The sequence below is a fragment of the Diabrotica virgifera genome, chromosome 7 (genome assembly GCF_917563875.1).
Source record: "Diabrotica virgifera virgifera chromosome 7, PGI_DIABVI_V3a".
In the NCBI taxonomy this organism is placed as follows: Eukaryota; Metazoa; Arthropoda; class Insecta; order Coleoptera; family Chrysomelidae; genus Diabrotica; species Diabrotica virgifera.
This window is the reverse complement of record NC_065449.1, coordinates 56780142-56797572: the sequence shown is the minus strand read 5'-3', so window position 1 is coordinate 56797572 and position 17431 is coordinate 56780142. Positions and strand designations below refer to the sequence as shown.

Below are 17431 nucleotides of genomic sequence, written 5' to 3'. Positions count from 1 at the left end.
TGGTGAGTAGTTAGAGAATACCTCAAGGAATAAAGGTGACATGATGCCAACTTGCGCTTTTACCCTGGGGGTGGATGCCACCCCTTTTCTGGGGTGAAAATTATTTTTTAAAATAATACCATAAATCGATAGAGGGACAAATTCTAAGCAAAATTTGTCATATTAAGTTATTAACATAAATCAATACTTTTTGAGTTATTAAAAATCAAAATTTTTATTTTTTCGTAAAAAAATGCATGTTTTAAAGCTGTTTTTCACGTATAACTCAAAAACTATTAGCTTTTACAAGGTTATTATTTTAGTGGATTCTACATAATTTCAAGTAGTTCATTGAATAGCTTAAGTTGTGACATCTTTTTTAATATGGCCCACTATCCAACAAAAAAATTCTAAACCTTAGCTTGGCGATATTACCTTCAGATACCTTATACCATAATTTGCGGACAACCTAGAAGACCTACAAGTCCTCATGAACAAAATTACGTATTACAGTGAACAATACGGATCATTAGCAAGAAAAAGATAAGTAACAGATGGTCAACTCTACTACTCTACATCAACCAAACCTAGAGTTGCACAAGTTTGACTTGAATGTTTGAACTTGACTTGAGTTTGACTTAATTTCAAGTCAAACTCAAGTCAATCCTTCTGACAAATATTTCAAGTCAAGTCAAACTAGTCAATCGTACAGGTTTGAAAATTCAAACTGTTTGTCAAACTAGTTTGAAAGAGTTTAAAAAATAATTTATTTAGTAGATATACTGACATGTTAGTTGAAAATTAAGATAAGAAAATTAATAATACAATGAGTGCCACATAAAATAGTGCAGTCACTGAAGGTTTTCACCTCCGATTTCGTTGAACCTCCATCGATTTTCATAAAAATTGGTGAGTAGTTAGAGAGTACCTCAAGGACCAAAGGTGACATGATGCCAACTTGCGCTTTTACCCTGGGGGTGGATGCCACCCCTTTTCTGGGGTGAAAATTATTTTTAAAAATAATACCATAAATCGATAGAGGGACAAATTCTAAGCAAAATTTGTCATATTAAGTTATTAACATAAATCAATACTTTTTGAGTTATTAAAAATCAAAATTTTTATTTTTTCGTAAAAAAATGCATGTTTTAAAGCTGTTTTTCACGTATAACTCAAAAACTATTAGCTTTTACAAAAAAGTTATTCTTACCAAAATTGAAGACAATAAAATATTGAATACACTATTGACTCAAAGTACTAAACTAATTTTAATTCAAAGTGAGTTATGGGTAACTGAATGTATATTTTTTTGGATGAGTACTAAAATCTAAGTATTCAAGCTTAAATAGCGGGAAAACGATATATTTTATAAAATATACTTGCTTAACACTTATCAAAGTACTTTAGAATACCTAACAAATATGCTCCAGAAGAAGTTAATAGCATAAAAATTAAGCAAGTTATGATGAAACTAAGAGAACCCTTTCGAATTTTTTAGGAGAAAGTGAAAAATAAAACATACGCCATTTTAACAAAAATTAAAATTTATAGTAATCCTTACAAAAATTTCTTGGTATTAGCATAAGTAATGATTTTAACAATTTTCACCGGTTTATAATGCGTATTTTTGAAAAAAATATGTAATTTAAAAACATCAGAATTTTTAAAATTATCGTCATTTTCATTTTCTTTTGATAATAACTATAAAAATACTTAATATACGTAAAAAATGGTTAATAACCAAATTTTAGTTTTTTCTATATCAAATATTATACCTGTTTACCGTTTCTGTAGGGTGAAAAATAACCGAGATAGAAACGTTTAAAGTTTAAATTTTGCTGCGAGAACCATGTAACCGTGGCCATTTAATCTTTGATTTTTAAAAAAGTAAGGGGTTTAAAAAATTAAATTCACCGCGTTTTAATAGTCCTTGGAATTACCTTTCAAACCGTTTTTAGGTGAACCTGATATCTTAAAAATTAACGGAGTTATTAAAAAACAATATAATTTTTTGGAAAATATTTTAAAAGATTTTGGAGCATAAATTTTAATGCTATTAACTTGTTCGGTATCTCATTTGACAGATATTTCTAAGTACTTTTACAAATGTTTAATAAGTTTATGTTATAACATGCATCATTTTCCCGTAATTTAAGATTAAATACTTAGATTTGGGTACTCGCCGAGAAAAATATGCATTCAATTACCTATAACTCACTTTTAGTCGATATTAAAAGGTCTTTTTAGTAAGAAGTTTGTTTAATTTTTTATTAGCTTCAATTTTGGTAATAATAACTTTTTTGTAAAAACTTACAGTTTTTGAGTTATCTACGAAAAATCGGTTAAACGATTTCCAGTACCCCTCCCTCCACTCCTCCGTTGATCCGCCAGTGAACAAATAAAGGCGTAGGCGGTCTCATTTAAAATTGAAAATAAACACGTTGCGTAATATTCAAACTTTTTCAAACTGTTTGAAGATGTTTGAATTCAAGTCAAACCTAAAGATATCGAAATCAAGTCAAGTCAAACTTTTTTATACAAAAAGTTTGATTTTCAAGTCAAGTCAAGTTTGTTGAGTAAAATCAAACAAGTTTGACTTGATGCATCTCTAGTTACAATAAGCCCCAATGTTTTGTTACAACATACCCCGTAGCACACTTTTGTATGTTTATTAAAATAACTGTAAAAATATCTTGCTAATCGTAAAATCGTTAAATAACATCAAAGTATAACTAAATTTAGAAAAGAAATTAACACCGAAAGTTTCATTTCCGTTTAAAACAATTAGTCCTGTCGCCAAAGGGGTACAACGGCCTCCTTAATTTAGATGGACTTACCCAAGTTTTTTTATGTATTTTGACCCGTAGAACACGAATTCTTTGGGTAACAGTCGATCCGGATGTCGATAAGATTATTATAAACAAAGAACTTGAGGAATCACATAACAGCGATTTTTCGAAAAACAAAACATTTTTTTGTATTGTATGGGTGATTCTAAGCAAAAAATGTTTTTACAAGTTGTTTCGTAGGATGCATAGTTTTTGAGGTAAACGCGGTTGAACTTTCAAAAAATCGAAAAAGTGCAATTTTTCAACCCGAATAACTTTTGATTAAAAAATAAAATAGCAATTCTGCTTACTGCATTTGAAAGTTCAAGTTAAATTCTATCGGTTTTGATTATTTGCATTGCTAAAAATTAAGTTTTTATTTGTTAAACAAAGCCAATAACACATAGTGTTTCCCGTGCCCAATGCATGCGTTTTAATGTACGCAATCTACGTAGAAATTCTGTATGCGCGCCTACTCGTTCGATTTCAAATAAGAAATGCATTGAAAACATCATTCAACCACTATGTGTTTATAGCTTTGTTTAATAATAAAAAAATTAATTTTTAGCAATGAAAGTAATCAAAACCGATAGAGTTTGACTTGAACTTTCAAATGCGGTAAGCAGAATTGCTATTTTATTTTTCAATCAAAAGATATTCGGGTTCAAAAATTGCAATTTTTCGATTTTTTGAAAGTTCAACCGCGTTTATGTCGAGAACTATGCTCCTACTAAAAAACTTGTAAAAACACTTTTTGCTTAGAATGACCCAAACAATACAAAAAAATGTTTTGTTTTACGAAAAATCGCTGTTATGTGATTCCTTAAGTTCTTTGTTTATAACAACCTTATCGACATCCGGATCGACTGTTACCCAAAAAATTCGTGTTCTACGGGTCAAAATACATAAAAAAAACTTGGGTAAGTCCATCTGAATTAAGGAGGCCGTTGTACCTCCACTGGCGACAGGACTAAATAGCGATAACCAAAATTTTATGAGAGTCAAATTTTAAATTACCTCATCCAAATGAAGCACGTGCACAAAACTACTATTTGCAACTATCGGAGGATGGCTGGCTAGACGGTGTCATTTGCAGGTAGTGATGAACGAGACTGGTCTTGGTCTTGCGGTCTTGGTCTTGGTCTTGCAGCAAGACCAAGACCAAGACCAAGACCGAACCTTGCAAGACCACGCAAGACCAAGACCAACCTGCAAGACTCTTGCACTTTTTTGAGAAAAATTGGTTTTTATTATTTAACTTTATTTTTTTAGTTCAATAATATATACTGACATTGTAAGAAACCTTAAACAATATCGAATTTTTAAAATACATAATATTTTGGTTATATTTTTAAGTCGTTTTAATTAAGTCAAACGGTTTGCATTTTCTCAAACTTCAAAGTGTCCAGAAGACAAGTTTTCAAACGGCGACAGTTCAACGACAATTGAAATTACTTGTAAGACAAAAAAATGTAATTATTGATAGGGTAATCCATTTAAAAAAAATGCAATTCAAAACGGTTTTTATGTGCCAGTAGTTTTCGCTTTTTTGTCTAATAAAACTACTGACACTTATTTCAATTCTTTTCGCATAATCGAGGAAAAATGTAGGTCGTTAAATTTAAAATGAATACAAAAAATATCATAATAGATTTTGAAAAGGGATTCACAATGCTGTGAAAGTCACAAACAGTTTTATTCATGAAATAATCGCAACAAATTGCACTCGAACTCTAAAATTAATATAGAATTTTAGAGCTCTTGTGCAATTACTACTGATAATTTTTTCACTAACTATGTACATAGTGATTGTATTAATTTATATACTGTACAACAAAAACTAATACTCAATCGAGAAAAGAAGAAAAATGATCAAGTGCTTTTTTAATAATATATTGTTACTATGGAATGCTTACAATTTTGATCATCTTTAACAACAAAATACTTGGATCACAGAATATATCCTGGTGTGTTATCTGCTTGGAGCTTCCATAAATAATAAACAATAAATAGCTTTTTATTAAGTTCACGTCTTAAATCAATTATTATTCATCAAATACACTATCAATATTATTTAATCAACAACTCAAAATATTCCCGATGCCATGTCAAATATTTAAAATTGTCACTGTCTTGTCACCATATTCTATTCGACTCAGTGCGTTGTATGACAAAGATAGAGAAATGTTCGATTTGGAAAATATCACCACGGACATGGTGTCCATTTTTTTCGAATCCTGAAAAAACTAATAAATATTTTAAAAAAATTTAAACGCAGAATGAAAGATTCAGGGGCGTCATTTGATAGGGTCAGGGGGCATTTGCTTCCCCCCCGACCCTGAAAATGGCTGAAATTTACAAAAAATAGATCAATCTTGTATTATGTTTGCATATAAATGTATTATGCTTGCCCCCCCCCTATCAAAATTTCAAATGACGCTCCTGGAAAGATTAAATTATTATCGAGGGCCGAAAGTCCCTTAGAATAAATAAAAAGTTTCTTTTGAATGAGATATTTGAAATTTAAAATCACACTACATTTTCTCTTAGTTTTTCATCCCTGCAACTTATTAAAATAAACATTATAGAAGTTTTTCAGGGACTTTTGGCCCTCGGAAAGAACGTAATCTTTCATTCTGCGTTTAAATTCTTCAAAAATACTTATTAGTTTTCTCAGGATTCGAAAAAAATTAATCCCATTTAAATAGCATTGGAGCCGAAACTATGTACCGATCCCCTTAGGAGAAAAAATAGAGAGTTGTATTCTTTAACATGTGTTTTAACTGAAACGGTAGGTATCTACTAAATTAAATTTAAAAAATAACAGTTAACTAAACTTTAAAAATAGAACGCACATAACGTAAACAGTTCTTATCGACACCTATAAGAGTTCTTTGTCGCCAGGTGAGAGGTATGCACAGCGCAACATAAGAGAGACGAGATAGTTTATTGGAGGCTCTGTGATGTTTTGGGGTGAAATTTCCTTGACAGCAAGAACGGATAGTTAGTGTCTTTACGTGGATTGCTCTTTAAATAGCGACCGGTACATTACAGAGACTTTCTTTCTTTAAACACTTTGTTTCTTTCGCACTTTATAGGTATACCTAATAGGTATGATTTCGATATATATAGCCACCTTTATACCTGTTCCTTACTACAGGGTGTCTCAAACTTAAAATAAGAAAACCACTTCTTTTCTTCCACCCAGTAGGTATAAGCTCAAAATAGAAGTTTGAGTAATCATTTGCCCATCAGTGTAAATATCAAAGAAAAATCTAAAAGACTAAAAAAAAATAGCAGAATCCGTTAATCCGTTTACAAGATTTAAGAAGCTAGGGCATTAGAAAGATATGTATAAAACAAAAAGTAGAATCGAACCAATTGAAATAACCTAATAAGTACCTAATAGGCCTGGATCCCGCGTACCAAAAAAAGTTGATTAGGTAATAGCAAGCTGAAAAGTTGTTAATAGCTTAACGGTGTCTAGTCGGACAAACTTTGATCTATGGGAACACTGGAACAGAGGAAGTTTTGATTGTGGAACAGGTTAAAAATGAGTAACGTCAGACAACGAAAACGTTCCATGTATTTTGTCGGACAGAACTTTCAATTGATTTGTTACCATTTCATTAAACTCTCATGCAAAAATCAGACTGGTGTTCAGGCGCGGATACAGGGGGGGTCAAAGGGTATATTATAGACCCCCTATTGGATTTATTCTATAAGTATTTTTTTATTATTTATTATTTTTTTCTGTCAAATCTAAACTTTAGGCCATCAGTAGAACACTAAATTAAACGACAACTGCTTCCAAAGAATTATTGAAAGAAGCAATAAAATCTAATAAAACCAGCCTTTTCTGAAAAATAAATTGAAGCCGCATTTGTTTATTGCCGATGGAGCCATAAACAACTGAAATATTTTTCTCAATTCAAAGAATAACAGAAATGATATCTTAAAATGCAAATACATTACACTGGGTATAAACCTTACCTCATGAAAAGTCACATTTCAAATTTGCGGTAGGTACAATAAAGATATAAAACTTTGAATTGTACTAGATAATCCAGGGGAGCGTACCTACCTACTCATTGATGGTAGAAACGTTATTTTTACATCTCCAGTTGGAAAAAAGTGACCAGTGAGATCGTGAAGACCAGAAATAGTCGTGAATTGTGTTTGCTAGCGTTGACTAATAATTATTCATTAATTATTAATAGTGAATATGTCCAAACGAAAGATTCAAACCGACATAATGCAGTTCATAAAGAAGACACGTTCTCAAGTAAGTCCATAGGCGTAACCAGGATGATCCTAAGGGGGGGGTTACATCTACCTGAAAGGGGGGGGTTACAACTACTGGAAATATCTGAGGGATATGATGTTAAGCGTATAGAGCTGAAAGTACATCCCAATGGGGGGGGGGGTTACAACCCCCAAAACCCCCCTGGTTTCGCCTATGAGTAAGTCCTCGGTCTACTAATGTTGCCGATGGTAATAGTAAGCCTATGTTAACGTTAGCTGTCGGAAACTGTAGTATTGGTGTAAGTAAAAGCATTTTCACCAGAATCAGTTACGTGTGATACAGATTCGGCAGCCACTAATTATAACGATATCGGTTGCTTTGTGGGTAACGAGAAGTGCAGTGACGACTTAAAATAATATCGTGTCCTAACTAATCCTTGGGTTCCCGAAAGTGAATACAAATTTCCAAAGACATTAGAATCGGGACAGTCAAGACAATTCCAGCTTATGTGGCTAACTAAATTCCCGTGGCTATCATACAGCAAGAAAGATGAAGGTATGCTTACTGCCATGTGTGTGTTTTATTCGGGCCTAAAGAGGGGGCCAAAGTAAAATCGCATTACAAAATTTAGTTATTAAGCCCCTTCGGAAATTCAAGAAAGCGAGTGAGATATTAAAAAGCCATTTTGATAATAACTATCATAAAACGGCTCAATTAAAATGTAGCAACTTTAAAAAAGTGTGTGAAGGTAAGTCAGAAAACGTGATCTGTCAATTAAAATGAAGTTTTATTATATTAATATATTTGTCTTTATTGTTATATTATTACATTAGTTAAAGATTTTTGTCACATTTGTCACTTCATATTTAAAATTGTGTATATTAATAATGATTAATATTAAATGTATTTATGATAATTCCGTTTTATTTTACTTGCAACTACGGCTTGATAATACGGAAAGAGTCCCATCAGGGCTCAATCTTTTTGATACTGTAGGTATCTGGGATTATAAATATACTGTATTTTATCGTTAGAGTAAGTGTGAGTCGTAGGTATGGCTAAATCTGGAAAATATAATATTTGAGGTAAGTCTGACCCCCCTATTATGAATTTCTAGATCCTTGCCTGCTGGTGTTTATCACCAACTGGGCATTTTGCTGAGTGGAACACGAAGAACATGTCAAATGGCAGGAATCATGTTGGTTAGTAATAGCAGTCTAATTTTTCCATTAGATTTTAATGAAAGGGTAAAAAATCAATTGGATGTTCTGTCCGACAAAATACTTGGGACGTTTTCGTAATCTGACGTTCCAAATTTTTAAACTGTTCCACAATTAAAACTTCGCCTGTTGCAGTGTTCCCGTACATCAAAGTTTGTCCGGCTAGACACCGTTAAGCTATTAACAAATTTTCAGCTTGCTATTAATCAACTTTTTTTGGTACACGGGATCCAGACCTATAAGGTAAGTACCTAATAACCTAATTGAAACGTAAGTCTAACCTAAACTTTAAATTTCTTTCAAACAAAGTACACGGATGATTAGTTAGTTACTAAAAGAATAGAAGTTTAAGATATAGAAGTGTAGGTTGGTTTTGGTTAAAGACAGAAGCAAGAAAAACAGTTTTTGGAATATACCTAACTTGTAAAATTTTGTACCCGATCGTGATTATAAACATCACCAGGCCCCGGGCTATAAATGGGCAGACTGGGCATTTTCCCAGGGCGCCAAATTTTTGGGGGCGCAAAATAAAAGAGATAATAAAAATAAATTAGAGAAACAAATTACCCACTAAAAAATATCTGACACAAAATGTTCAAAAATATATAGAACAAAACATGTAAATATAATACATGCTACCGGAAATGTAAAATAAAAATATTAAGAAACTTAATAATGATAAGTTAATATCAAGCATTATTATTCATAGGTATATTAAGTTGTAATCTTTGCTGGAAGTGTGAATTATGTATGAAATAGAAATAAATATCTACAGTTGTGTGTATGAAGGACGTGTTTTTCTTGTTATTTACTTTACTTCATAAAATATAAAGTAACATAAATTATTTGTTTTTACATTATAGTAATAAAGGGGGCGCCAGTAGACCATTTGCCCAGGGCGCCAGTTACCTAAGCCCGGGGCCTGAACATCAGTATTATCTTAAATCCGCCTGTTTAAAAAGAAAAAAGGTTCTACTATATTTTGCGGTCTACCGTCGCGTTTCTACTATCTATAGCTTGCTTATTAGTCCAGGGCGCATCTGTTTTTAGATGGACGTTGAGAGGTGACTCAAATTTTTTTGCAGAAATTGCTTTAAAATAACTCAAATAATAATATTTGAGTTATCCTCCCACTCAAAATGGTCCGGAACATTGTTTAAATAATCAAAATGTCAAAATATGAAGGAAAAATTCGATTTTTTTATTGGTTTTTTTGATTATAACTTTAAAACTGTTCATTTCTGAGAAAAGTTGTACTGGCATAAAAGTTGCGTAATTAAATTTCCTATAATAAAGAATTGGTTAAAAATTTAAAAAATAGTCACCCTTGTTGCAAAATAGCAATAATTGCGAAAAAAAAACCATACAAAAACAAGTATTCGCATTTTACGTTTTTCAACCATTTACGCTACACTTAGGACCTTCATGTTTTATCCAGAAAAACTTTATGATATAGTAAAACAACACTGTAAATTTAATTCAGATTGGTTTAATATATTTTGCAAAATAAATTTTGCAATCCAGCTTTCGCAAAAAAAATTCATTTTTTTTTAAATGTTGCAGAACTGAAAATAAAGCAGATAGCAAGTTGAATTTTTGTTTGCTTATAGAAGTGTACTGTACCTTTCATTTGCAATTTGCAAAATTAAAATTGATTAATTAAATTAAATTAATTTTATTATTGTTTGTGAAATATTGTTTAAACAATTGCATATGATCAAAAATAATAAACTTTTATTCTCTAAGTTAAAATATATAAACAAAGAAAGTTTTTGCTAAAAAAAGTGTTATTTCAAAAGATAGAGTATGTGTTTTTATTTTGCAATAAACAAATTTATTTATTTATATCGAAATTTAGTAAAAATTAAAAAGTATCAATTATTATCAAAGGTCATTGGAATGCCCAATCAGAGCAAACTATCCGCTGTCCTGCGCGTAGCACCAATAATTAATGTTTATTTAAAAATTTCCTGAGGCCGTGGTAGTTAAAATCGATTTTAATTTTGCAAATTGCAAATGAAAGGTACAGTACACTTCTATACGCAAAAAAAATTCAAATTGCTATCTGTTTTATTTTCAGTCCTGTAACATTTTGAAAAATTGAATTTTTTTGCGAAAGCTGGATTGCAAAATTTATTTTTCAAAATTTATTGAACCGATCTTAATGAAATTTACAGTACTGTTTTACTGTATCATAAAGTTTTTCTGGGTCAAATATTAAGGTCCTAAGTGTAGCATAAATGGTTGAAAAACGTAAAATACGAATACTTGTTTTTGTATGGTTTTTTCGCAATTATTGCTATTTTTCAACAGGTGTGACTATTTTTTAAATTTTCAACCAATTCTATATTGTAGGAAATTTAATTTCGCAACTTTTATGTCAGTACAACTTTTCTCGGAAATGAACACTTTTAAAGTTATAATCAAAAAACGAAGAAAAAAATCGAATTTTTCCTTCATTTTTTGACATTTTGATTATTTAAACAATGTTCCGGACCTTTTTGAGAGGAAGGATAACTCAAATATTATTATTTGAGTTATTTTCAAGCAATTTCTGCAAAAAAACTTGAGTCACCTCTCAACGTCCAAATGTACTAATAATTTTACAGATGCGCCCTGGTCTAGATTATAATATTACAATGCCGACAAAAAAAAACAAAGTGTCTTCTTTATTAAGTGAATAAAACGCATAAATCATAAGAATTATTATTTTGCTTTAAGTACAACTTCACAGATACCTAATACCTACCTACTTACTAATTAATAATAAATAATAATAGGTACTTATCTAATTAAATTTGTCATATTAATTTGCTATTTTAGTTGAGAATAAGCTTATTTTCAGCTAAAATAGTAAATTGACATAACAAAGTATCCACTATTTTTTTGTAAAATTAAGATAATAATTCTTCTGACTTATGCGTTTTATTCACTTTGTAAAGATTGTTTTTGTCGGTACCGTATTCATGTGCGGCTAATCAGCATAATCTTTTCTTAGAAGGGTTTGCACACAATAATGAAAGGGATTTTTGTAGGCTAAATGATTATTGCTAAGTCTAGGTACTATTTAGGATTAGGTATAAGTACAATAAACTTTATGTACCTAAGTAAATTTAGTTTTATTAATATTATTCAAATAGCACCGCACGTAACATTTTCCCAGGGTATTTTGTTAATTAAGTATACTTAGTTCTCTTTTATTTTATATTTATTTTGCTTCAAATGTTTATTACTTGTGAATAAATATTTTCTCTACAAGAGTTTTCTTGTATTTCATTACTTGGTGCAAATCCTTCAGGTAGATCGCACCCTCTAGGTAGGCCGTATATAGTAGCACCGAAAAAAATTACATATAGGTACCTACTATCTACTTTATTATATTTATACTTAATATTACCTACTTACCATCTTTTTGACTTCTGTTCGACAAATCCTGCACTAAGTCCATTTCCACACTTTCCTCAGAATCAGTGTCTTTAGTGTTATTATGTACAAACTGATGTTGAGGTTCCCACGGCACAAAATGTGTATTTCTCCGAGGGCCACAGTCACTCATAAGAGCCTCGATCGAAAAAGGCCTCGGCACAGGCTTCGTAACTGGCTCACTATCCGATTTGATCATGATCTGCTCTGATGGCATTTCCATATTTGTTTATACAAATAATTAACCGATTGTTAACGGTTGATATCCGCCAAGCAAGAAGTTAACGAGGTAACTGTTAAAATTGAGCCTGATCGGTGTCCAACGTGGAAACCTCTAGGGAGGGGCTTACAGAGCCCCGCCTTCGCGTCGTAGTTGGAGACCCCTCGGCCAATGACAGAGTAATAATCTCGGTTTTGTTGTAGGGGCTTAATTAGACGTGGAAGAAAATTAGTGTTTAGAGTGCACCTCAATTTGGAGGCTATTATCTCGTATTGACCAATAAAATTTCTATGAATCAATTGATTTAGTGTTGGATTTGTTGCATTGACGTGATTATATTTAGTTGGAGGCTATTTTGTTGGATTGATTTTAATTTAATTTCAGATATTACTGCTGATACTTCTGTCACGGTGATTTTTGATGTATAAAGTGAATATTTTCATCATTTAATTTAGATATATTATTTAAACATTAAAACTCATTTTAATACACATTTCAAATTTTCATGAGAGTTTTAATTAAGTAGATAGTTATTAAGTAGGCACTTATAGGTATACCTATATTTTCAAAAAACCTGTTACCACATAGTGGTGTAGGGCGACAATACATTATAAGACCAAAAACAACTTTTCTTATTTCTGACCAGCTTCCTTGCTTCTATCCACGTTGTTCCCCTTTTTTCGAATATTTTTCCTAGTACCTACCTAATACCTTATCCCATGTTTGTCGTGGTCTACCTTTCCTCTTTCGTCTTTGTGTTTATGCCTGACAAATTTCTTTCACTGGTTTTGTATGATCTATTCTCTGAAGATAACCCCACCAACTGAGTTGCCTTCTTTCTATAAATTCTAATGTTGACTCTATTGTATACCCATATAGCACACAACGTCCGATGGACGTCCATATAACGTACATTTAAAGTCCAAACGTCCATGGACCAAAACTGGACGTACTAATGTACGTCCACTACGCGACATCCATTGGACGTTTGATTTCAACGTACATTGGACATCCATTTGTGGTCCATGGAGATTTTACACAAAACGCGACTACAGCGTTATAGCTTATATAAGCTTCTTGTTTTATATATAGCTTCTTGTTTTAATCAAAGCAATATTATTAGTAGAATACAAGAAGCTTCTAATAAATGTAGTCACATATTTTTTCATCATCGAATTAAAACACTGAACCACTAAAATTATTTTAATTAAACCTATATAATATTAGATGATGATAAAACGATGGTAAACTTTTTCAGAATAACGGAGCTACATCGCGCATCGGTAATTATAGAACTTACAATAATTAGACACTACCAATTTAAATCTTAAATGTGCATTTTGTATCTGTTAAATTTCCCGCCAAACTAAATGAGAATCTTCTTGACAACGTTGTCGCTCTTCACGCTATCAGTCGTAAAAGGTAGTATTAGGCAGGTACTTTTAGGAAATTATCGCTGTTAATCGTTGTGGAATACTGAAGGAGGATTTATGTATGATAATTCACAGAATGGCAAACCCGCTTGCAATATACAACCGTACTGACTCTAAGTTCTAAGAAATAATGTTTGGTTGGAAGGAACAGAACAGAAATAAACCTCTTTATGTGCATGCTTCATAGGGCGCCATTATCTGAATTTTGTCTTTATTAAATTATTAAGTTATTACATACAATATAATACATCCTGTGATATCTTTGTGTTTGCTGTTTATCGTGCAAGTGCAGTCGTGCATTAATGATGTTCCTATAATACAGTATACATAATAAAGTTATAATAAAGAGAAATAAAAAAGGTATTTTGTGTAATATTTTAAAGTATAAGTTTAGTATTACAGGAACTATTTCCTATACCTAAAGGCCTTTTGCTATGTATGTATTCAAAAAATTATGGACACTAGATTGCTTTCTGAAAAGTGCCCTACAAAAATGTCCATAAACGTACATTGAATGTAGGTACATCAGATGTACATTGAATGTACATAAGATGTACACTGAAAGCTTCAACAACGTACACTGTACGTTTGTAGCGGACGTTCTATGGACGTCCAATTTTGTGAACTCTGGACGTTCGTTGGACGTCCATCGGATGTCCATTGTACCTTAGCGGGACGTCCATTGGACGTTCCAATGTACACAGATGTACGTCCATTGGATGTCCATAAAACGTACTTGTGCTATCTGGGTAGCTTCACGATACGATATAATATCGATACTTTTTAAGTATTGAGTATTTTATTGGTTATGCCAATGAAGTATCGTATTATCGAGTATCGATATCGGCAATACTTTCTTACCTATAAAAATATCGTATTGATATTGATTTCGATACGATATCGATACAATACTCGATAAAATACCGACATAAAAAGGATTTTACATCTGAGCTGTGTAGGCCCTTTATGCCCACTTTTAAAAAAGGTGTAATGAGTTCAAATATTCGATTTGGAATTTGACGAATAAGAACCTATTTTTCATTATATAACTACGACTCTGCTCCTACTGGGTATACAGGGCACTTTTTGAGTTATTTCCGAAAAACCCTCTAGAAACGTAGTTTTTTTTGTTGAAAAATGAACATATTCACTCAACTTAAAAAGTATTGACTTAGTGAAAACAATCTATGGAACTAAAGTTGCTTAGAATTAGTTAGTTTATCCAATTCCGGGCTTATCTTGAACGTGTATTTTTTCACCCCCGAGTCACCCCGAGGGAAGAAACTCACCCCCTGGACAAAATTATACATCGGCACAATATCATGTTTTTCTTTGACATGTTAGCTATGTTTATGCCAAATTTCATGTCAATCCAAACGGTTCTGTAAAATTTGGAGCAACAACCGTGAGTAATTACAACAACAACCTTAACTTAGATTACTAATTAGATAGTTTAGATAAGATATATTATGTTTATATATGTACCTACTATTTACTTTGTTTCTGGCCGCATGCTCTAATCCTAAAGCCAATAAAAAAACCGTGAGTAAAATGAACTATAAATTAGGTTGAGTTTTTATAAAAAATGTATGATACATTTTAGGATATAAGATGATTTATATATTTATTTATATAATTATAGAACTTACAATAATTAGACACTACCAATTTAAATCTTAAATGTGCATTTTGTATCTGTTAAATTTCCCGCCAAACTAAATGAGAATCTTCTTGACAACGTTGTCGCTCTTCACGCTATCAGTCGTAAAAGGTAGTATTAGGCAGGTACTTTTAGGAAATTATCGCTGTTAATCGTTGTGGAATACTGAAGGAGGATTTATGTATGATAATTCACAGAATGGCAAACCCGCTTGCAATATACAACCGTACTGACTCTAAGTTCTAAGAAATAATGTTTGGTTGGAAGGAACAGAACAGAAATAAACCTCTTTATGTGCATGCTTCATAGGGCGCCATTATCTGAATTTTGTCTTTATTAAATTATTAAGTTATTACATACAATATAATACATCCTGTGATATCTTTGTGTTTGCTGTTTATCGTGCAAGTGCAGTCGTGCATTAATGATGTTCCTATAATACAGTATACATAATAAAGTTATAATAAAGAGAAATAAAAAAGGTATTTTGTGTAATATTTTAAAGTATAAGTTTAGTATTACAGGAACTATTTCCTATACCTAAAGGCCTTTTGCTATGTATGTATTCAAAAAATTATGGACACTAGATTGCTTTCTGAAAAGTGCCCTACAAAAATGTCCATAAAACGTACATTGAATGTAGGTACATCAGATGTACATTGAATGTACATAAGATGTACACTGAAAGCTTCAACAACGTACACTGTACGTTTGTAGCGGACGTTCTATGGACGTCCAATTTTGTGAACTCTGGACGTTCGTTGGACGTCCATCGGATGTCCATTGTACCTTAGCGGGACGTCCATTGGACGTTCCAATGTACACAGATGTACGTCCATTGGATGTCCATAAAACGTACTTGTGCTATCTGGGTAGCTTCACGATACGATATAATATCGATACTTTTTAAGTATTGAGTATTTTATTGGTTATGCCAATGAAGTATCGTATTATCGAGTATCGATATCGGCAATACTTTCTTACCTATAAAAATATCGTATTGATATTGATTTCGATACGATATCGATACAATACTCGATAAAATACCGACATAAAAAGGATTTTACATCTGAGCTGTGTAGGCCCTTTATGCCCACTTTTAAAAAAGGTGTAATGAGTTCAAATATTCGATTTGGAATTTGACGAATAAGAACCTATTTTTCATTATATAACTACGACTCTGCTCCTACTGGGTATACAGGGCACTTTTTGAGTTATTTCCGAAAAACCCTCTAGAAACGTAGTTTTTTTTGTTGAAAAATGAACATATTCACTCAACTTAAAAAGTATTGACTTAGTGAAAACAATCTATGGAACTAAAGTTGCTTAGAATTAGTTAGTTTATCCAATTCCGGACTTATCTTGAACGTGTATTTTTTCACCCCCGAGTCACCCCGAGGGAAGAAACTCACCCCCTGGACAAAATTATACATCGGCACAATATCATGTTTTTCTTTGACATATTAGCTATGTTTATGCCAAATTTCATGTCAATCCAAACGGTTCTGTAAAATTTGGAGCAACAACCGTGAGTAATTACAACAACAACCTTAACTTAGATTACTAATTAGATAGTTTAGATAAGATATATTATGTTTATATATGTACCTACTATTTACTTTGTTTCTGGCCGCATGCTCTAATCCTAAAGCCAATAAAAAAACCGTGAGTAAAATGAACTATAAATTAGGTTGAGTTTTTATAAAAAATGTATGATACATTTTAGGATATAAGATGATTTATATTCAATGTTTATTAAAAACTTTTGATATGCAATGTGTGGTTTTATTGGGCAAGCGGGTCCGCATCCCAACTGGAACCAGGGCCCGCTGATCTATCAGTACGCCACTGGTTAGCATGCCAGCATCTTATCAGCACTAGCACTGATGATGATCTGTAATCAGATCGAAAATTAGTTCTGCTTGTGATGTAGCCCCTTTTTAGGGAATTTTAATAAATATACCTACCTTTTGTAAACGATTTTACTTATTTTTTGTAATATATGGTACCTATAGGTACAGCCACTATCCAGCTACAGGAAAACATTTTTCCTCCTGTGAATTCACAAATTTATGATATTTTCGATATTAGAAAAATGAATTTTTCATCCTTTATTAGGTAGTTTATTTTTTAAGAAAAATTCGCAAACAAAATATACTCTCAAAATTCTTCTTCAATAAAAAGCAACAAAGACAATGAAGTTAAAATAAACTCTGAAAGTCTTAATTAATATTCCTAACAAAATGAATATAATTCCTTGTCGGCAAGATTATCAAAATTCATTATATTTCACGAAATATACTTGCCGCGAAAATACGCTATGCAAATGTAAATGAACCGTCAAGTTTTGGAGTAGAAAAGAAATACAGAACCGTATCTTTTAAAAAGTAGATAACGTTTTTTGTCAAATTTAAAGGCACCT

At 31.8% G+C, this 17431-nt stretch overlaps 1 protein-coding gene across 1 annotated transcript in view; it reads right to left on the bottom strand.

Annotated features, from left to right (window-relative positions):
* The window catches only part of LOC114330861 (homeobox protein GBX-2-like), a 71792-nt gene extending 59832 nt beyond the window's left edge, over positions 1-11960 (bottom strand). Inside the window, exon 1 of the mRNA XM_050655553.1 lies at positions 11679-11960. Coding sequence (XP_050511510.1) covers positions 11679-11919 — 241 coding nt within the window. The 5' untranslated portion in view covers positions 11920-11960. The remainder of the gene's footprint in view (positions 1-11678) is intronic.
* Positions 11961-17431: the final 5471 nt, after the last annotated feature.